This window comes from Aethalodelphis obliquidens, unplaced genomic scaffold (assembly GCF_003676395.1).
Source record: "Aethalodelphis obliquidens isolate GAN/ISIS:26980383/991018 unplaced genomic scaffold, ASM367639v1 scaffold5, whole genome shotgun sequence".
Classification (NCBI taxonomy): domain Eukaryota; kingdom Metazoa; phylum Chordata; class Mammalia; order Artiodactyla; family Delphinidae; genus Aethalodelphis; species Aethalodelphis obliquidens.
In genome coordinates, this window is record NW_020837949.1 from 6,216,402 (window position 1) to 6,231,392 (window position 14,991).

The 14,991-nt window shown below is 52.8% G+C and overlaps 2 protein-coding genes across 6 annotated transcripts; one reads left to right on the forward strand and one right to left on the reverse strand.

Annotated features, from left to right (window-relative positions):
* Positions 1-508: 508 nt before the first annotated feature.
* TMEM176A (transmembrane protein 176A) lies at positions 509-4,831 on the reverse strand. Its single transcript, XM_027102748.1, has 7 exons — positions 4,765-4,831; positions 4,395-4,575; positions 3,600-3,807; positions 3,013-3,120; positions 1,832-1,888; positions 1,456-1,668; positions 509-909 (listed from the first exon to the last, which is right to left on the reverse strand). The coding sequence occupies exons 1-7, from the start codon at positions 4,829-4,831 to the stop codon at positions 787-789; spliced, it is 957 nt and encodes a 318-aa protein (XP_026958549.1). The 3' UTR covers positions 509-786.
* A 48-nt stretch (positions 4,832-4,879) lies between these two features.
* TMEM176B (transmembrane protein 176B) lies at positions 4,880-13,286 on the forward strand. 5 transcript variants are annotated; one of them, XM_027101507.1, is made up of 8 exons: positions 4,882-5,153; positions 5,874-5,939; positions 8,513-8,712; positions 10,501-10,611; positions 10,982-11,038; positions 11,278-11,505; positions 12,447-12,566; positions 12,970-13,286. In XM_027101507.1, the coding sequence occupies exons 1-8, from the start codon at positions 4,907-4,909 to the stop codon at positions 13,057-13,059; spliced, it is 1,119 nt and encodes a 372-aa protein (XP_026957308.1). In that variant the 5' UTR covers positions 4,882-4,906; the 3' UTR covers positions 13,060-13,286. The 5 variants fall into 5 exon arrangements, with proteins under 5 accessions (XP_026957309.1, XP_026957308.1, XP_026957311.1 ...); XM_027101510.1 differs by having other exon boundaries at positions 5,097-5,153; positions 5,900-5,939; XM_027101509.1 differs by having other exon boundaries at positions 5,153-5,170; positions 5,828-5,939.
* Positions 13,287-14,991: the final 1,705 nt, after the last annotated feature.

Consider the following 14,991-nt stretch of genomic DNA (forward strand, 5'->3'; position numbering starts at 1 on the left):
CAGCTCTGATGGTTGGTGGTGCAGGGCAGTGGCTGTGGCCATGGGGGAAGGATAACTGGGGCCAGAGGAGAGCCTCTCTTCCCGGCCTGGTTCTTCTTCCACGAGGCAGATGCTGGGACACCCAGTCCAGGTGGAGCTCCAGACATGAGTCCTCTGGAGAAGCAGGGCTAATTTCACTCACTCCCAGCAGTTTTTTCCAAGGGAGGGTCTCTTTTCTAAGGGAAAAGGAGGGGGTGGGACAGCCCATGGGGGAGAGAAAGTGTAAATGCTCTGTACCAGGGCAGCTTAGTTCTGGAGCCAATCAGATCCACCATCAGCCTCATGGTACCTGATGCAAAGAGCCCCAAGGTCCCACCATGTACATGGACTTCCCTAGCTTCCTAGGGTCTCTTTTTCAGATTTTATTTTTGATGTGGACCAATTTTTTTAAAGTCTTTATTGAATTTGTTACAATATTGCTTCTGTTTTATGTTTTGGTGTTTTGGCCGCGAGCCATGTGGGATCTTAGCTCCCTGACCAGGGATTGAACCAGCAGCACCCCCTGCATTGGAAGGTGAAGTCTTAACCGCTGGATTGCCAGGGAAGTCCCTCACTAGGGTCTTTGGACTGGGTGTTACTTGGTCAGGGACAGGGGGTCTCTGGGCTGGGCCACTACTGGGGTGGAAAGACAGGAATGATGCCCCTTGACACTCACTGTAATGACACTTTTCTCCTCCCCAAACCATCCGCTCTCCATTCCTGTCTCCCCTGGACAGCACTGCTGCCCCAAACACACAGACACAAGCTTTAGGCACTCACCTCCTTACATCGGTATTTTCTCCAGCAGCACAGACACAGGGGGACCAGAGACGCTAGAAGCAGCAGAGCCCAGACCCCCAACAGCATGGCATTGATGTTTATGAACAGGGCCTGGGGACAGAGGACCGAAGCTATAGGCACCCAGAGAGACTGTTGCCATTTGTGGTCTGTCTTCACGCTGATCATGGCACAGGGTCACTCTCCACCCCATTCATCCCATCCCCAAGTCGGTAGCTTCCGGGGTGGGGGGAGGCTGACGAAGGAGCCCGGGGTGGGGGTCAGTGGGTGTAGCATGCAGAGAGCGGCCAGTAACCCCTGTCACCGGGTCTCAGCGTCCTCATCTGAGCAGCGATGGGCTTGGGCTGTGGTCTGGTTCCCTGACAAGCCCAAGACTTGAACATGCATTTAACACCTTCGCAGCTCTTCACGTATTTGCAGTATTAGCTCCTTTATTATGAGTTCAGTGTTTGTATTTCCCACAGATCTGTACCTCCCACAACCATAGGAACCGCTTCTGTTTCGTTCGCTGCCACGCTGGGGTGACGGGAGACATGCTCAGGGCAGAACAGGTCACGCCCTTTTTGGTGGACAGCCTCACTCTCCTCCACTGTCTGACCCTCCCTGCCCACCGCCTGCTGCCTTCCCCGGCCCGGCTACCTTCAGCATGTTCACATAGGAGGTGCACAGCTGCAGCCTTCCCTCGTCTGCACTCGGAGAGCTGGGGGCCCCAGTGGGCCTCCAGGAAGGGGAGACATCACAGATACCATTAAAGAGAAAATGGTGGTACTCATGGAAACTTCTAGCCCCAATGATGATGGCGGCTGTGGCCGTGGAGAAAGCTGCCAGGGCGAGCAGGGTCCTCAGCAGGGCCTGGTGAGGGCAGTGTGCAGAGACAGACCTTGGAGACTCAGTCTCTCTGGAGCCCAGCCCGGGACGAAGAGCGGGAAGTCTAGTGGAGGGGGCGTGGGATGGGCGGCAGGCTGGGGGTGGCCTCCAGCTTCCGGGGCTGGTGTCAACCCCTCCCCGAACTCACCCAGTAGGTGCCACCTCGTTTCTCATAAATGAAGGCGACAGCTCCAGCCAGCACAGCCTGGGGAGGGATTGAAGCAGCAGGGGTAGCCCGGGGCAGCCGAGCCCCACCCCCAGCAGCCTGCTTCTTTTTCCTTCCTCAAGTCCCACAGGCAAAACCAACCGTCCTGCTGGCCTTTCCCCACAGCACCCCACGTGGACCCGAGGTTTTGAGCTGAGCTCTGTTGTCTTCAACGGTGAGGGTATTGAAGGCCGAATCAAACGCCCGAGGCTGCAGGACCCTCTATTTTAGGGACATCAAAACTGCTCACGGTCAAGCCGGGTGTAAGCCCCCCTTCCCTTCTCCAAAACCCTCTCTTTTTAAGCAACACCCGGTGCTTTATGAAAGCTCCAGGGCGGTGGGGTGGAAGGTCCGGGGTGTTGGAGGAGCTCTCAGTACAGGATCAGCGTCCGCTGCCTCGGGGTGAGGGCAGGCGCTCGTTCCAACAGCGCTCAGCCTCCCACCCAGCGGGTCTTCCAGGACAGGAAGTGTGGCTGATGCCAAGGGAAAGATGGATCTGAATCCTGTCTGGCAGTTCTGTAGCTAATCTCAGTGTTTTCGGCCGTGGGGTGGATGACGATCATTACTTTGGGCTCCTCTCTTAATCGATATGTGTTTTGCTCTTGTTCTGTGAGGGTGGGCAGGACAGAGGGCGCCTCCTTCCTGCTATGATCCGCCCACCCATCTCCTGCCGCAGATGGCACACGTCCATCTGCTGACATAGCTGCCGTTGTCCGGTGAGCCCCCCTGGGCTTCCCCTGTGTGCAGGGCCTGCAGAGGGCAATGGGAAGCCACCGAGGGGGTACATCTCCCTTGTACACACGCTCCAGCACGTTCCGCCTCCCTCCATCTCAGTGCAAGTGCCTGGAGATGAGTCCTGTCCTAGATCCTTAGCTGATCTGCTGCTGAAGGTGGGAGAAGAGGTGGGAGAAGCCCGGTGCAGGGACCCGGGAGAGCTGACCGGTGACCGTGGCTCTCCCAGCCCTTAGCTCAGCTGGTTTCCCGTCTGTAGAAGCCTGGTGTCAGCCTAGAGATCTGGGAGTCTTTTCAGCTGCAAACAGTCTACATTCTGATGGGGTCGATGGTGGTGGTCTCTCACCTCTGATAGGGGGTCCCTCTGCCCACGGTCCTCCCGCCCCACTCACCACAGCCCCTGTCCAGATGGGGGCTCCCGATCCAAGCAGCGTGGTGTAGGAGATGAAGAGGAATCCCCCCAGGACCCCACTGAACACCCCCAGCACGATCTGCACCGCCTGAAAGATGAAAAACCCAAGAACCCGGATTCCGGGTGCCAGGCCCAGTCTGCGTCTAAGCCTCAGGGGAGTTTTGAGGACTTTCCACTCCATGTACTAAAGGTTAGAACCCTATGAAAGGGGAAGAGAGAGAGAAGAGAGGAAGAGAGGGGGCACGAGAAGGGAGAGGACAGGAGGGGAGAGAAGGCGAGGGGAGGGGAGAGCTAGCCCACGCTGGGCCGTGAGAGGGTGAACTCCGGGTTCCACCAGCTGGGACTTTAAATGGTCAGGGGCTCCTCTGCACCCTTCAGCCCACAGCCCACCCTACCTACAGCTTTCACTGAGAGGCCAGTAAGTGAAGGAAAGGCCGGAACTTGATCTCTAGGAAGAGCATAAGCATCCCACTCAGAGAGAGGCTGGCTGGGAGAGCGTGCAGCCGGAGGAGGGGGCTTACCCTTCCCAGTCTGGGGAGCCTGGGCGCCCGTCCTCGCCCTACTCACCCAGGAGGCCACCAGCAGCCGGCGGTGGCCCAGGGCCCGGGAGGCGGCGTGCGGCGAGGGCACGTGGGGCTGCAGCAGGGGACACCTACTCAGCAGCAGCTTGGCCAGAGCTGACTCCTGGTGGATGTCCACCTTGATGCAGGTGGGCTGGGGAGCCCCAGAGGCCACGTCCCCGCCATCTGCCATCTTCAAGCCGGTGGACACCCGCCTGGGAGGGAGGAAGGGGGCGTCAGGGGGAAGAGTTGGCAGGAGGTTTGCACAGATTCCATGGGAGCTGGCAAGGCCCCCGGTCACAATGCAGCATCTGGGACCTGCCTTGAGGGGTGTCATGTGAGGGATCCCTGCGTCTGCTGAGGCTCTGGCCACCGCCCAGCCCACTGGAGCTGCCCTCTTCACCCTAGACCTGCTGTGTCTCCCCATCCTCCACCCACGGCCTCAGGGTCTGGACCAAGCAGTGCCCTGGAGCCCTCACCTCTCTCCTTTCTGCTCCCAGCCCGCTTGTGTGATCACGGCCCTCACCCTGGCTCTCCCCCCTGCCTCTCCCCCTCCAGAGCCCTCAGGCTGCCGGACAGAAGAGAGTCCTGGCTGCCTGTTGAACTACTGTTGAGGTATCTGCTTCCCAGCTGAGCCCGGGGACCCACCCCCCGCCCCTACATATCTCCCTTTCCATCAATGGCTACTCAGCCCCACGCTGCCTGTTCAAACTGCGCCCCCCAACCCTCTGCATGAAGCTGTGGGTGCAGATGGAGGCCCAAGGCCAGAATGACTTGACTTCAAACGGGGACGAGGCTGTACCTGGCCTCCACTCCTGCCGCCTTCCTGGATGCATGTCCTCTACACGGTGGTCGGTCCTTCCCTCCCCAGCAAGTTCTGGGGGGCCTTTGAGGGGGCAGGGTGTGGACTCCTCTGGGGAGGGGCCCTGTGAGAAGGGTCTCTGGGAAAAGGCCGCCTGGGCTGAGGGTCTGCCTCACCTGCTCTCCTCAGGGACCGGCAGTCACGGTCGAGGGTGATAGGAGGGCTGGGGACGGCTGAGTGGGGGCTGAGAACCAGGCAGAAAGGAGAGGGGTTTGGTGGAGCTCCAGAAAGGGAAGGATGAGGCAACTTCTCAGCACACAGCTGGAGCAAAGGGCCCCTCCAGGGTTTTCTAGCTGCCAGGGGAGATCACTTGGCTCCGACGCTCTGGAGAGCACAGAGGAGACTGCAGAGCTGACCAGCCCTGGAAAATCCCCCATCCCCACCAGGGCAGGGGTTTTCTGAACAAGGACTTGCCTGTGCCGTGTGCACCGCAGCGTGTGTGCTGCGTAGGGATGAACACGCCAGCGTGTGCGTGTCTGTGCGCTCCGCCTTCTCCCGCCAGCCTGATTATCTACTCAAGACCAGCCCCCCGCCCCCAGAGGGGCCCCTTTGGGCCAGCTCTTTTCTGGGAAGTCAAGACGCTGAAGGTCAAACCCTCATCACTCCACCCCTTCCTTCTGCTCTCTCCCACCCACTGCCGGGTGCCTCAGCTCTGGGCAGCTCTGCTCCACTCGGCCGCTGGTTCCCAGAGGACAGCAGGTGAGCAGGGCCCTCAGGTGAGCAGTCCAGGTGACCCGTCCCAGGAGACTCTCAGTGCAGGACCCTCTCTCTTTCTCTCGAGGAGTCTCCAAGACCAGTCCCCAAAGCCCCCATCCTGTCTCACAGGATGCCATTCTCCCCCCATTCCTGGTCCCTGTAGGACCTCCTTGGGAGGGAGGGATACACTAGATAGAGGACGTGACACTAGGAAAATGGCTAGGGAGGTCGGGGGGCCCGTGCCTGGCCGCGTCAGCTGGACTCTGCCTCCCCAGTGCCTCATGTCTTTATTCTGAGGGTGGGGTGGCTGAGGCTCGGGTGGTTTCCTGGTGAGAGGTCCTTCAATAGCAAAGGCAGAAGGTGGAGGGCCCAGGGTGTAGCTGGGATCCTGGCCCTCTCTCCCCAGCTTCAGGGGCACAGGGAGGAGCTGGGCAGAGAAGAGTGTCCAAGGCAGCAGGGAAGAGCCCCACACCCTGGGGTTAGGGTGGCGTGAAAGGGGATCTTCACGGGGCTGGCCTGGCTCAGAGGAAGAGCAGGATCTAGGTTGAGCTGGGGATTGGAGCTGGGGGTGAGGCGAGAGGGGGAAGCAGTGGTATCCGGAGGGCTCAGAGGGAGCCGGAGCCCAAGGCACATTCTGGACTCTGCAATATGGTGCTGATCGCTGGGTCCCAAGGAAGATCGGGCCAGAATCCCGGCTGGGCTTCCTTGTGTGTCTGTGAACAGGTCTGAACCTCCTTGCACGTCTGCAGAATCGTCAAACACCCGTCCTTTATACCGCACGGAGGCCAGGTAGGTGAGGAGTGAAACTGCTCTGTAAAGTCCATACGATACAAATGGGGAAGCCTTAAACTTATTGCTCTTGCTGGTGTTTTTAGAATTGTTATTAATAATGTTATGATTTAAACAGTGGTAAGTAGGATGCCCATGAGAATTACCTGGAAAGGATTTCCTTTGGAGCTAGGCAAGTTGGTTCTAAAGTGCCTAAGGAGAAGTAATCTAGCAAAAGTGGCCCTGAGGGGCTTCCCTGGTGGCACAGTGGTTGAGAGTCCGCCTGCCGATGCAGGGGACACGGGTTCGTGCCCCGGCCCGGGAAGATCCCACATGCCGTGCAGCGGCTGGGCCCGTGAGCCATGGCCGCTGAGCCTGCGCGTCCGGAGCCTGTGCTCCGCAACGGGAGAGGCCACAAGAGTGAGAGGCCCGCGTACCGCAAAAAAAAAACAAACGAACAAACCAAAACAAAACAAAAACAACAACAACAAAAAAAGTGGCCATGAAAGAAAAAAGTAACGTGGGGGGGCAGGTCATGAAAGAGCTCAACTAAATATTAAACTCTGTACTCATTATTAAAATTACAGTAATGTTGCATGACTCATCAGATCCACCAATGGGCAGAATATAAAGACTAAAATAGGCTTGGATTCCTACGGGAATTTTCTTTTTGCTCAGGGGAGCATTTTAAATCAGTGGGAGAAAGATGATATATTCCGTAAACAGAATATACTCTTTAGAAGTTAACCATCTGAAGAGGACAAACCAAAACCAACTTGGACCCATTTTTTCCAACTTACAAGGTAAATTCCAGACGGCTCAACATTTAAATGTGAAAACTGAAAACATAAAAGCACTTAGAAGAAAACATGGATGAATTATTATTTTATAATCTTGACATGGGAAAGTCCCTTTTAAGTACAATATAAAACCCAGAAATCATAAAAAATGACTGAAACCTTTGATTATATAAAAATACAAATGAAGTCAAAACTAAATCACAAATTGAAAGCACTATCTGTAACTCTCGTCGCCGATGGTAATTTTTCAAATACACGAAGAACTCCTATAAAGACCAAAACAAAACAGTAACGCGAGGAGTTCATAGGATATGAAAGGAAAGCTCGCAAAAGAAGAGGAAAAAGGCTCTTAAACGTATGAAAGATGACCAACCTCACTCATAATAAGAGAACTGATACTGGAGTAGTCACAGAAAGCAGACTGGTGGTTGCATGGGGCCAAGGGTTGGAGGGGTTCCTGGGGAAGGGACATTAGGGGACTTTTTGCAACATAGAAATAGTTCTGTATCTTCACTGTAGTTATGGTTGCACATAGGTACACATTTGTTAAAAGTCACTGAGATACACAATTAAAAGGGGGCATTTTATTGACTAAAAAGGATTAAAATCTACAACGGAATGTCATTTTTCCAAGAGACGTTTGAAAAGATTAGCAAGTTTGCTGACACCTTCTGCTGGTCTTGGGGAGGAGCAGTGGACACTCTTGGAATTGCCCTTGCATGAGAATTGCATGGAAATAGCTCCATGGAGGGAAATACCTTTTAAAATTACAAATACACATTCCCATTGACCTGCTGATTCCACATTGCTTGTAAGAAAAAAAATAAAGGTCTATAAATAGGGGACTGCTTAAAACAATTATGATGCATTCGTACAATGGAATACTATGCAGCCATAAAAACAAGTGAGGACGCATTTTATGGACTGATGTAGGATTATTATTATTTATTTTTTTTGCGGTACACGGGCCTCTCACCGCTGCGGCCTCTCCTGTTGCGGAGCACAGGCTCCGGACGTGCAGGCTCAGCGGCCATGGCTCACGGGCCCAGCCGCTCCGTGGCATGTGGGATCTTCCCGGACCGGGGCACGAACCCGTGTCCCCTGCATCGGCAAGCGGACTCTCAACCACTGTGCCACCAGGGAAGCCAGATGTAGGATTATTTTTAAAAGATGGTTCTGTGAAGAAATCATTGTGCAGAAACTGTGTGTGCTATCCTGCCATTTGTGGGAAAAGAGGGAGAGAAAGAATATTTTTACATGTTTTTATATGCAAAAAAGTCATTGTAGGATATATTAGAAAATGATACTATTTTTCCACCTGGAAGACAACTAGCTGGCTAGGAGAGAAAGAGAGGAGAGTGGGTTTTAGCAGTATACCCTTTTTTATCTTTTGATTTTTTTTTTTAACCATATGAAAGTGTTATGTGTAAATATGTACACTATGTTGCTGAAATAATTCAGATTCCTTTCTTTGTCAGTCCCAAGACCCAGACAAACTGTATCTGACCATTTTGGGAAGAGGTCCAAGAGTCTATATGGTGAAAACTCTAGAGGTGATTCAGATTTGCATCCCAGATTAAGGTCACTGTGACAGAGACTTCCCTGGTGGTCCAGTGGTTAAGACTCTGTGCTTCCAAGGCAGGGGCCGTGGGTTTGATTCCTGGTTGGGGAACTAAGATCCCACATGCCGTGACTTGGCTTGACTCAAAGACTGTTTTCTCTCCCTGCACTCATGCAGTGTATTCCTTTTTCCCTTACTTAGATCTCAAACCTCACTTCTGTGCATCTCCCCAGCAGGCAGGATGACCCAAAACATGCTGGCTGTGAATGGAGTCGATGTGGTCTCTCCGCTGTCCCAGCCCACTCACATCGACATCCACATCCATCAGGAATCTGCTTTGGCACAACTGCTAAAAGCTGGGAGCTCCCTGATGGAGCGCCTGTCCCACCATCCTGCCAAGGCCAGCATAAGCTACGGACAGCTGGCACTAGGGGTAAGGGCGGGATGGAGAGGTGGGTTAGCAAGGTGACACAGAGGAGGGTAACGCTCCTTCTTCAGTACGATGCGGAAAAGGAAAGTGGGTTGAATCCCCCTGAAAACTCACTATTCGTATCCCATCTTGTTTGGGAAAAGAATGTTTGGGAAGTTTCGCCACAGAGATTTAGATGGAAAGGAATAGTGGGTCCCTTCTTTGGTGCAACGTGAGCAGTCCCAGCCAGAGCTGGGGTGGGGGCGGAAGGGTCCATGGAGGCTCTTCATTCAGGTTGATTGAACCCACGTGGACAGAGGGCCTGTGATGCAAAGCAATATGATAGGCACTTTGGGGGAAAAACTTCAGAGAGAATATCTAGGTAATAACCTGAAGGTGCCCAGCGTCCATCAGAAGGGATCAGGCAACTACACTAATGCCTAAAATTAAAGGTAGCTCAGGTGACATCCTTGGGAGGCAGGATGGCGTCCTGCAGGGGTAGGCATCTGAGCCAGACCTTGAAGGGAGAAGCAGCGTGTTTAGACAGATAGAGGTGGAAGATGGAAGAAAAGGAATTTCGAGTTGAAAGAATGGCAAGAAAGAGGGCAAAGAGGCCAGAAAGCATAGGACAAGTTCTGTCAGGGTACAGAGAATGGGACTCATGACTGATTAGACTGGAAATACAGACCAGGGCCATATTGCTGAGAGCCTTGAGTGACAAGGTGAGGAGTCTGCTGTCCTGAATCAGCTTCGATAGTGGGAAGACTGTGGAGGGATTCTGAGCAGGTGCCTGAACTTCAGGCAGCCTCACAGCCAGGAGGTGTCCAGGTAAGAAGCATGGCGGGTCTGCACCTGCAACGTCGCAGCAGAAATGAGGAGGAAAGAGAGGAGTCCAAATCCTTTGAGGATGGGGTTGCCATGACTTGGGAGTGAGTGGATGTGGAGTACAAGGGAGGAGAGGAGTCCGGGAAGATGCTGAGGTTTGGAGTGAAGGAGACCGGAAAATTGGAGCCCTGGAAGTCAGCGAGGCAGACACTGAGGGTGTGCGTAGGGTCTGGAATTTGGACGCAATGAATCTGAGAAGCTGGCAGGACATGTAGGTGGTGACGTCCAAGAGGCTGTGATAGTTGGATCCTTCAGGAAGCAGACGCTGCGTGGGAGTTGGGTGTGCGAAAGGTTTATTGGGGTGTAACATCCATGCAATGAAAAGGGCAGGAGCAGGGCTGGGCAGGGGGAGACATCAGATCATGAGGCAGGGCTGACGAGGTCTGGGCCCGCCCAGTGGGGAGCTCGGGAGCAAAGACTGCCCATCACAGGAGTTCCGTGTTAGCTGAAAATGGCCCTTGAACCACTGCCTTGCTTAATCATTGGCTGGTTAGCCACCCCGAAAGACTGTACCCTCAGTTTGAAAGATGAAGGGACCTTGAAGGCGCTGACCACTGTAGGCTGTCAGCTGACCACTCTCCTTTCCTGAAGGAGGTCATCATGGCCCATCATGGATGACGGGCTTCCCAAGGGAAAATGAGGAGGAAAAAAAGGAGGAATCATCAGGTGGGATGACAAATTGTGGTATTCAGGGAAAATGGGATTTAGAAAAGAATGAAGGATAAAAGGCTGGCAAGTCAGAGAGATGAGGGAGAACCAGGACGGGCTGCTTCACGGACATTAAAGGAACAGAATTTCCAGAATCGGAGCTGCGGAGAAGTCAGGGCAGAGGAAGAGGAGAGGAAAGCCACCTAGGTGGGAGCTGGGGGGCTGCTCCTGGAGCAGGTGACTCACGGGAAGGGGTGTGGCTTTCCGCATCTCTTGCAGGTGACCCAGATATTGCTGGGGGCTATGAGCTGTGCTCTTGGAGGGCTTCTCTGCTTGGGGCCCTGGATTCAGCTGCGTGCCTCAGGCTGTGCCTTTTGGGCAGGGTTTGTGGTGAGTAAGAAAGGGGTTGTGAGCTCTGAGGGAGGCAAGTGTTTATGGACAAGGAGAAAGAAAGTTCCTTTTGGACCTGGGTCAGGGATTTGGGGAAGAGACCACAGACCCAGAGTCCAAACGCTCTCTGTTATGAGGAGGCTGCCTTAGGGGGGGGCAAAACCCTTCCACCCTCTGTTTTTCTCTTTAAGGCAAGGCTGGGAATAGCGGGGCAGTTGTAGGTGGAGTCCTGTCCATCTGCTAGGTTTCTTTGCCTGTTCCTTGGATCCTGCTTCAAATTGGCTGTTCTGGGGCCTGTTGGGAGAAGTTTGATGGGAGTTCATTTCAGGACAGCCAACTGGAGGACTTTTCTGGTGTCTTCTCTTCCTAGGCCATTGCAGCAGGAATTGGGGCCATTGTCCATGAGAAACACTGCGGCAAACTTTCAGTGAGTCTGGGCATCCTCTGTGCCCCACCTTGTCCTCTTCCCCCTCCTATGTCTCTGTTTTCCTGCCCTATTTTTCTGTCTTCTCCCCTTTGGTTTCAAATATCCTAAGCTCTTTCCTGGAGGGGTAGGGAGGGTTTCCTCAGCCAGGAAGCTGGGGAAGAGGAGACCGGTTTCAGGCCGGGACCCCACGGCTCTGCTATCCACAGAGGGAGTCTGCAGCCTGAACCTCTCTCTCCTAGGGCTTCATATCAGGTCTGCTCACCCTGGCTGGCATTGCCACGGCCGTGGCTGCCGTTGTCTTCTGTGTGAATAGTTTAACCTGGGAACCTGTCTTCTATGACATCAGCTCCGTGTATGATTCCTTAGTCCCTGACACCCCCACCTTTGGGTACGAAGAGACTAGACTAAGCGATTCCTATTCATCGTGGAGGGAGGAGCGCTGCAGAAGCTACATGCAAATGCTGACGGTGAGAAAGGAGAGTCAGTCTTCCAGGACGCGTCACAGCTGTGCATTGGGGAATTGGGGCACCTGAGGGCAGAGGTGTAGGCTCTCTGAGCTTCGACCTCATCCGAGGTCTTTGGTTCAGGAGGTTTTAACTTAATCTGAAGCCATTGTTCAGATCCTCATGGCATGAAAATTCCCTGAATCAAAGGGGTTGAGGACAAAGAGGAGACATTGAAGTGAGGATTTCATGAACCACCCTTCCGTCTTTTCTGGTGTGTGGCTGTTATCAGTTATCTATTGCTGCATAACATACCACCCCAAAATGTACTGGCTTAACACTGAATTTACTATTTCTTCTCCCATTCTGTGGGTTGACTAGGCTCACATGGGCAGTCCTCACTTGCATTTTCTCATGCAGCTGCAGTCAGGTGTCAGTTGAGGGTGAAGTCATCTAAGAGCTTGACTGGGCTGGACCACTAAGATGACACACTCACACAGCAGGGAGCTCAGCTGGGGCTATCAGCCAGGGAGCCTACAACGGCTTCTCCATGTGGCTTGGGCTTCTCGTAGCCCAGCAACCAGGTTCCAACAGGGAGCATCCCACTGTGAGCATTTCAAGAGGTAGGAAATGGGAGCTGCCAGGCCAAATAAGGGCCACCCCATACTTGACCTAGTGTCACTTCTACTGTATTTTGTTGATCAAAGCACTACCAGGCCCTTCCAGATTCTAGGGGGTGGAACAGTGGATCCCACCTCTTCACAGGGGGGAGGTAAGGTCACATTGCAGGCAAGCAGATGGGATGGAGTCAGTGGCTGCCCCCATAGTTGGAAGATGCAATCTGCTTTGGTGGGAAGTAGTTAGTTGGCCAGGGTCTGATCCCTCCTGGGGTAGCAAGATGATAGTAACAGCAGAAGCAGAGGAGCAGACCCCTGACTGTAACTGTTTTCTTCCTTTATCTTCAGGATTTGTTCCTAGGAATCCGTGGTCTGCTCCTGGCCATCTGTGTCCTGCAGGTCATTGTATCCTTGGCTTCCCTGGGCATGGGTCTCCGACGCTTCTGTGGCCAGAGCTCCCGGGCCCTGGTGAGCTGTTAGGGAGGCACTAGGGAAGGAGCGGATCTGGTTGGTGGAGCTATAGGGATGGGAAGGACAAGGGGGCAGGAACACTGCTGAGCAGGGGTCACGCTCCCCCTCACTCAGCCCTCTTCCCGTGCTTTGCTCTGCCCTTCACTGTCTGGGGAGCATGACCCCATCACTGTGTCCTGGGTTGAATTCCGCCTTCTGCCTCTGCGCCCTTCTTTGCTCTCATTTCCCCACGTTCCCCTCTTTCCCACGTCCTAGGTCTTGTCTAGCTCCCCTTCCTCCATCACCTTTTTCTTTCCTCCTTCTTTCATTTGTCTGATTTCCAGTTCTATGGAGCTAACTCTACTCCAACCTTTTCCTCCCAAGAATTGATTTACCTCCTGTTTTTTTTTTTTTTTTTCAGGATGAAGAAGGGTCAGAGAAGAAGCTGTGGGGGGAGAATTCAGTGCCTCCCTCTCCCCACAAGAAGAAGAGCACAGCTGTTGTCGTGTGAGCAGCCAAAGACCCTGCCTGGACCCTGCATGTCCCCCCAGAGTAGCCCAGGGCCCCTCACTGCCCCGTCCCTCACACTCGCTTCCTTAGGCTGCCCCTCCTCTCGCCAACACCCTCACCCGCTATTCCCACTCCAGGGTCCTCAGTTCAGTGAACAGGTATTGTCACATTTTTCCCAATGCTGATTAAACAGAAACAACCACAAAAAATGATTTTGTGCAGAAAGGATGTAGTCTCCCTTTGTTGATACACACGGTGCATTGGTACACGTGGAATTAAATGAGAGTTATGGGTCATATGGAAACAAGGTCCCAATAAGACTTAATTTACGTTCTGCTCTATATCCCAAGTGCAAAAACTCCTTTTCATGATTTCCTTCTGTTCAGTGTAAAGTGAAAATAACTCTTACATACTTAGAATCTTTTTACCTGCTAAGGTTTTCTTGAAGCATCTATAACTGATCAGTGGGCTTTACAGAACCATGTGAGACATGAAGCAAGATCATTTCCTCCCTCCCTCCCTTTCTTCCTTCCCTTCATCTTCCTCCCCCTCTGTCTCTTTCCTTCCTTCTTCCTTCCTCCCTCCCTCCTTTCCTTTCTTTTTTCTCTTTCTCCCCCATCTCTCTCTTTCTCTCTTGTTTTTTGCAGTAATTACTGTTGGTTCTCTCGCTATACACACACACACACACACACACACACACCCCTGTTATTCTTCAATTTCATTGTAAATGATACGATTGATTAGTTTTTCACTTTTAAAATTTTCTATGTACAATGTAAGTATATAGACGTAAGCACTTCTGCTATGGACCCAGGTTCATTTGTCCAATGTGCAGAAAGCCAGATGCTGAGATGCTGAGGTGTGCAGCAGAGAAAGTGTTTGTTCACGAGGCAGCCAAGCGAGGAGACAGGAGAACAAATCTCATATCTGCCTCCCTGAAGATGAGGGGCTTGAGACATTTATGGGATAGAGAAGCAGGGTGGTCTTAGGCATGGAGAAAGGTGATTGGAAGTAGGGAAAATGTGAGGTAGCTGGTATTCCATGCCCGCATATCTGAGTTACATGCTTCTTCAGGGGATACATGTCCAAAAATGGAGGTACTTAGCATGATCTGAGGGTGGAGTTTTCACCCCTCTGATGTCAAAAGGTCACTCACTGGACCCCTGGGCAGGCCCAGTTTTAGGGTCGTTGGTCCCAACCAGTCTTAGCCAGCTTAAACTGGACAGGAGCCGACTCCAAGCCTTGGAAAACAACTTAAGCCCCCGTTACTATAGTGACCCATTCATCAGAGGTGTTATCTATAGGGGGCCACTAAGGAATCAAAAAATGATTAAGACAAGCTTAGTCAGTGAACGCAGGTTACAAGGGAGGGGTTTTTAACAAGCGGCTCCCTTCCCTGCAGTTCTGTAGGATGAGCTCAAGAATTTCTGTTAGTCACCAGTTTCTGTTAGCCTTATGGTGCATGATTTCATCTCCGAAGGGTAAAAAAGCGGCCATGGTCTGTAGAATTAAGACGTCATAGGGATTCTGGCATTTTCGGTTCCAACATAGTGAGCAGACTTGCATTTCCGTTGCGGTTTTATGAAATCTCCGAGAGGTAGGTGTTATTACTAGTTAGAAGACCCACAGCAGAACTGGCTGGGAGCCCCGCCTTTACCCCCTGCACAATCCTGCCCGACGATGTGGTGTCGGCAGGGGCAGAGCTGCTGGTACGGGTGAGGCATAGCCCCACCATTGGAGGTAAGGGTGGTGGGCTTATAGATAGAGATTTGTAAGCAAGCTTGTGTAATAAAGGTCAAAGGGATGAGGTGGTATTATGTTCAGACTATTGGACGGTGCTTGGCAAAGTACGCCCTGAGGGGCAAGTCTGGTCTGCCACCTACTTCTGTAAATGAAGTTTTATTGAAACACAACCACACTTCTTGGTTTACAC